We start from the raw sequence: 6,143 nt of genomic DNA on the forward strand, positions 1-6,143 counted from the left end.
GCAAATATTTTAGCCTAACCAGTTATCCATGGTTATTTTGTATTCCCTACACTCTTGGCATAATATTTCTCACTTTGTTGTGTGCTTATAACTGTTACCCTTTCAGGTGACGAGATATAAAGGAGACTCATAACCCCACAAAATGGAACCTGCTCATGAATTGTTGTTGAACCACTATTTTATCTTTCTTTTTTTTTTTTTTTATATTTTTGCTTCCTTTTGTCTCTATTCAAGGCTGGTCGCTGAATGATAAAATAATAAAAGCCCTAGAAATGTATTTCCCTTTTCTTAAATAGTAAAATGTAGTAAAATTTCTGTTTAATTACTTTTGTTTTCGCTTGCGCAACTTAATTTGCTTCGAATAAGAATAAGTTAGTAAGTCACGATTCCAACTCTAAGCCCCTGGGGTGGGTCGTGACAAAGGTGGTATCAAAGCAACGGTTTAAAATATATATATATATATATATAAAATAAAATAAAATAAAGTAAAATAAAATAGTAATAATAAATATTTATCTTGATGATGCTTTTTGGAATGACCTCCAAGCCATCAATTTAAGATGAAATTTTAACCGAACACCCCGCCCCCGCCTCACCCGATGGTTGGGGAGATTCTGAGGAAATAGTCAGGGGATTGCACCCAGGCCTTGGCCGATTGATGAGTCGGCCAATTTATATCCAGGTTGACCCTACCGACGTCCACACTTATTATGGAGGCACAACCTTGTCCATACACGCAGACGTTTTCTTGGACCATCTCGCGTCCTTGGCGTCGCCCCGGGTCATGACCGCCCGCATTATATTTTAGGCCCTCTACCCCCAGAATTTGCAGCCAGGAGGGGGAACGTATACCCCGAGGATTATAATTTCACCACAGTCCCTAACCCACTGGAGATCATTAATATTCCAAGTGTTGACTTCGAAAATGATGTGTCATATGTTGAGACACCTGCTTGGATTGTCGACCGAGCATTTGTGGGTCGTATACGGTCTATCCCCATTTTCACGGTCCAAGTAGCATGGGTGTGTTTTGGTGTAGTCCAGTTGGGGTGGGAGTTTGAGCTTTTTATGCAGCACTATTTCCCCTGGTTTTTCGGCCCATCTGACCCACCACTCTAGATCTGGCTAGTAGAAAATCTTTTGTATGTTGATCTTGATGTGTTCTAATTCCTTTTTGTTGACTTTTGTTTTTGTTTATCAGAGGGATGAGACATTAACATATTCTGACTAATGTAATATGAATTGTAAAAAAAAATAAAAAAAAAATAATTAAAAAATAAATAAATAAGTAAATAAATAAAAATGTGTAATGTTGGCAGTGTAATGTTGGCAGTTCATATAAATATAAATTATGCCACCTATATATATATATATATATATACTGCATTGAGAATATAATGCCTCGTTTATTACTTGTAGAATGACTAATGGTAATGGAAGTGAATCATCAGTTAGTGGCACTGAATCGATGGAAAGAGTAACGGAAAGAGCGGTTACTAGCTTTTTGCAAGCTTTGCAAACTAACATCAACAATGGGACGCTGGAACGGCAAGAAGGGCTGGTTACCATAAACAGTTCCAGGATCTGAAACCCACCACATTTACCGGCAGCCCAGACCCAATGGTAGCAGACGCTTGGGTTAAAGACATGGAAAAGATTTTTTGTGCCCTACCTTGCGCCGAGAGGCAAAAGGTAATTTTCGCCACTTTCACTTTCAAAGACAATGAGCAGGAATGGTGGCTTCTCACTCTGGCCAAAGAAGAAATTACGACTTGGGCAAGATTCTTGGAAGTATTCTATGAAAAATACTTTCCAGATTCATTGCGAGAACAGAAGGCATCTGAATTCATACATCTTAAGCAAGGAACCATGACGGTGGCCAAATATGAGAGCAAGTTCACACAACTCGCTCGGTTTGCAACATATGTCATCCCCACTGAAACTCGAAAAACAAGAAAATTTGAAGCAGGATTGGATGCTGGAATAAAAGACAGACTTGAGGTCTTGAAATTGCCAACCTATGCAGAAGTGGTGGACCGGGCGTACATAGCAGAAAAAGGAATTAAAACCTCGCGTTCTGGAGAACCAAGCTACAAGAAGCGATTCTGGGAAAGAGATAACAGAAGACCCGGTGTTGCACCTCATAAAAAGATGAACATGGGCACAACCAGCTCAGGCCACCAAGGTCCTACCAACCCCCGAGGTGGCACTATTCCAAATTGCCCCACTTGTGGGAGGATTCATTGGGGACAATGCCATCGAGACGTGGGAGCATGTTTTAGATGCGGACAATTTGGCCACTTGCTAAGGGATTGTCCAAAGATGGTTAATCCTACAGCCAGCCCCTCTGGCCCAATAAGGAGACCCGCGGGACCTAGAGGAGAAAAGAAGAACCAAACCCGCCAAGGTCGGGCTTTCGCCTTGGTACCTGGAAAACCAGAAGTTACCGAAAATGTTATGTCAAGTACACTTTCTATCTGTGGTCTTTTAGCTCATGTCCTTATTGACTCTGGGTCAACTCATTCTTTTGTTGCACCACACTTCATTGCCAAATTGACACCAACACCCAAACCATTAGGATATACATTGTCTGTGTCTTTTCCTTCTAGTAAGTCTGCTTGTAGTACTGATGTGTACAGATCTTGTGTTGTATTCTTAAAAGGCAAAATCTTATATGTAGACTTGATTCCCCTCCACATTGGAAACTTTGATGTAATCTTAGGTATGGATTGGCTGGCTGCCAACCACGCCTCTATCGATTGTAAAGCCAAAAAGGTCTCCCTCAAGTTACCAAACCAACCCGAAGTTGTCTTTGATGGGGCTGAAGTTTCTAACCCTTCTTGTATCATATCCTCCATGGTGGCCCAACGACTTCTAAGAAAGGGTTGTGGTAGTTGTATTTGTTATGTGATTGATACACAAAAAGAGGCCCCTACCGTTGATGCAATTCCTGTAGTTCGAGAATTCCCGGATGTTTTCCTTGAAGATCTACCCGGTATTCCAGTTGATCAGGAGATCGAATTCACCATTGAAACCCAACCTGGCACGCAGCCTATATAAAAAACTCCTTATCGCATGTCGATGGCAGAATTGAAAGAGCTGAAGACTCAACTCCAGGAACTCTTGGACAAAAGTTTCATTCGGCTTAGTACCTCACCCTGGGGAGCTCCAGTATTGTTCGTGAAGAAAAAGGACGGCACGATGAGATTATGCATCGATTATCGGGAGCTGAATAAGGTTACTATCAAGAATCAATATCCTCTGCCGCGAATCGATGACTTGTTCGATCAACTTCAAGGAGCACAAGTATTTTCCAAAATTGACTTACGTTCTGGCTACCATCAATTAAAAGTTAAAATGGAAAGCATTGAAAAGACTGCCTTCAAAACCCATTATGGGCATTACGAGTTTCTCGTCATGCCTTTTGGCGTCACAAATGCCCCAGTAGCCTTCATGAACCTCATGAACAGAGTGTTCAAACCCTATCTTGATGAGTTTGTCATCGTCTTCATTGACGACATTGTCATATACTCCAAGTCACCAGAAGCTCATGAGCGGCACTTGCGAATGGTTCTACAAACACTACGTGATCATAAACTCTACACCAAGTTGAAGAAATGCGAATTCTGGATCACTAGTGTACACTTTCTTGGTCACGTCATTAACAAAGATGGCATTGCGGTTGACCCCCAAAAAGTTGCAGCAATCGTGGACTGGCCACGACTTACTAATATGTCGGAAATCCGAAGTTTCTTGGGTCTAGCTAGCTATTATCGACGCTTTGTGCAAGATTTCTCAAAATAGCATCGCTCTTGACCTAGCTAACTTAGAAGAACACACCCTTTGAATGGACTGATAAACAGGAGCGTTGCTTTCAAGAATTAAAAGGCCGACTTGTGTCAGCCGCTATACTAGCACTCCCTACCGAAGCAGATGGGTTCGTAATCTATAGTGATGCCTCATATAATGGGTTGGGTTGCGTTCTCATGCAAGATGAAAAGTCATTGCTTATGCATCATGACAATTGAAGACTCACGAGAAGAACTACCCGACTCACGATTTGGAATTGGCTGCAGTGATCTTTGCTCTCAAAATTTGGCGTCATTATCTCTACGGTACAACTTGCGAAATTTATACTGACCACAAGAGTCTAAAATATCTATTCACACAGAAGGAACTGAATATGAGGCAACGGCGGTGGTTGGAATTTATGAAAGACTACGATATAGAAATCCATCACCATCCCCGGCAAAGCTAACGTGGTAGCAGATGCACTGAGCCGAAGGTTAATGAGAAGTTTGGCATGCACTCTCATTTCTCGCAAGGTCAATGGGTTGCTCGCCAATATAACCGTGGAGCCTACATTGATTGGAGAAATTAAAGTGCGCCAATGGGAAGATAAACTCTTGAAGAAAAGGTACGAGGAACAAGGAAACACGCCTGATCCTGATTTGGTTATAAGCAATGGGATACTGAAATTTCAGAATCGAATTTGCATACCCGATATCCCAGAACTCAAGAAGAAGATACTGGAGGAAGCTCATAACTCGAGATTTGCAGTCCACCCTGGCAACACAAAGATGTATCATGATCTGAAGGAACATTACTGGTGGACCGGAATGAAAAGAAATATAGCAAACCATGTTTCCAAATGTCTGCATTGTCAGTGTGTTAAAGTAGAACATTAGAGACATGCAGGGCTAATGCAACCACTCCCTATTCCTGAATGGAAATGGGAACACATTACTATGGACTTTGTGGTCGGGCTACCACAGTCTTTTTCAAAGAATGATGCAATATGGGTTATAGTGGACCGATTGACAAAGTTAGCACATTTTCTACCAATCAAAATCATGTACACTCTGAATAAGTTTGCCACTTTATATATCAAGGAGATTATTCGGTTGCATGGTATTCTAGTTTCGATCGTGTCTGACCGAGACCCTCGTTTCGTGTCTCACTTGTGGAATAAATTATAAGAAGCTTTGGGAATTACACTAAAGTTCAGCACGGCCTATCATCCACAAACTAATGGGCAATCTGAAAGAACAATCCAGGCGTTGGAAGACATGTTACATGTATGCATGTTGGACCTTAAAGGTAACTGGGATGAGCACCTACCTTTGGTAGAATTCGCCTATAACAACAGCTATCAGGCAAGCATTGGAATGGCGTCGTACGAAGCTCTGTATGGAAGGAGATGTCGATCACCTCTGTGCTGGACGGAGGTCGGGGACAGGAAATTGTTAGGCCCCGAAATCGTGTAGGTCACCAGTTAAAAAATCCAACTCATCCAACAGCAGATTCGCACTACTCAGAGCCGCCAGAAAAGTTATGCAAATATTCGGAGACGAGACTTGGAATTTCAAGTAGGGGATCATGTGTTTCTCAAAATCTCCCCAACAAGAGGAGTGATCCGATTCGGAAAATGCGGGAAGCTAAACCCACGTTACATCGGGCCATTCGAGATACTATAAAGAATTGGTCTTGTAGCCTATCGCCTTGCACTACCTCCTGAGCTATCTAATATCCACAACGTGTTTCACGTTTCAATGCTCCGACGGTATCTCCGAGATCCAGAACATGTCATCAACTATGAGAACTTAGAAGTTCGAGAGGATCTCTCTTACAAAGAACAACCAGTGTAGATTCTCGATTGTCGTGATCAAATTCTCCTAAACAAGACCATACTGCTGGTAAAGGTCTTATGGCGAAATCATCGCATCGAAGAAGCTACGTGGGAAACCGAAGGACAAATGCGAGCTAAATACCCACACCTCTTTGAAAGTTAAGGTACATCAAGTTTGGGGATAAACTTCTAATTAGAAGGGGAGAAATGTGACACCCCGAACGTTTAATTAGGTACCACATAAATACTTAGAGTTATATATAATTATGGTTGCATGTGATGATAGACTATTAAATAAATAAAAATATAAATCTAATTTGACATTAGGTTATCAAATATAGAATTAAGTAAAAAAAAATTATTTGGGAATTAGTATTTGGGAGCAATTAACACGCTTGTGGAATTGTAATATTAATTGGGTCAAACTAAAGTTAGTAAATAAATAATAACTTAACACCAAAAGAAATAAATAAATGAATAAAAAAAGAAAAGAAAATGAAAAAATAAATGTTAT

The 6,143-nt window shown here is 41.0% G+C and overlaps 1 protein-coding gene across 1 annotated transcript; it reads left to right on the forward strand.

Moving 5' to 3' along the window:
- Positions 1-1,620: 1,620 nt before the first annotated feature.
- LOC145795668 (uncharacterized) lies at positions 1,621-3,060 on the forward strand. The gene is made up of 2 exons (XM_082880513.1): positions 1,621-2,722; positions 2,927-3,060. The coding sequence occupies exons 1-2, from the start codon at positions 1,621-1,623 to the stop codon at positions 3,058-3,060; spliced, it is 1,236 nt and encodes a 411-aa protein (XP_082736639.1).
- Positions 3,061-6,143: the final 3,083 nt, after the last annotated feature.

The sequence above is a fragment of the Camellia sinensis genome, chromosome 7 (assembly GCF_055761805.1).
Source record: "Camellia sinensis isolate YWXY chromosome 7, ASM5576180v1, whole genome shotgun sequence".
Lineage (NCBI taxonomy): Eukaryota > Viridiplantae > Streptophyta > Magnoliopsida > Ericales > Theaceae > Camellia > Camellia sinensis.

Excerpts from the sequence above, each read along its gene's own strand:
- LOC145795668 (XM_082880513.1), top strand. The coding sequence starts at position 1,621 with ATGGTAGCAGACGCTTGGGTTAAAGACATGGAAAAGATTTTTTGTGCC. Across the intron at positions 2,723-2,926 it reads AAACTTTGATGTAATCTTAG|AGGCCCCTACCGTTGATGCA; the intron begins GTATGGATTGGC and ends ATACACAAAAAG.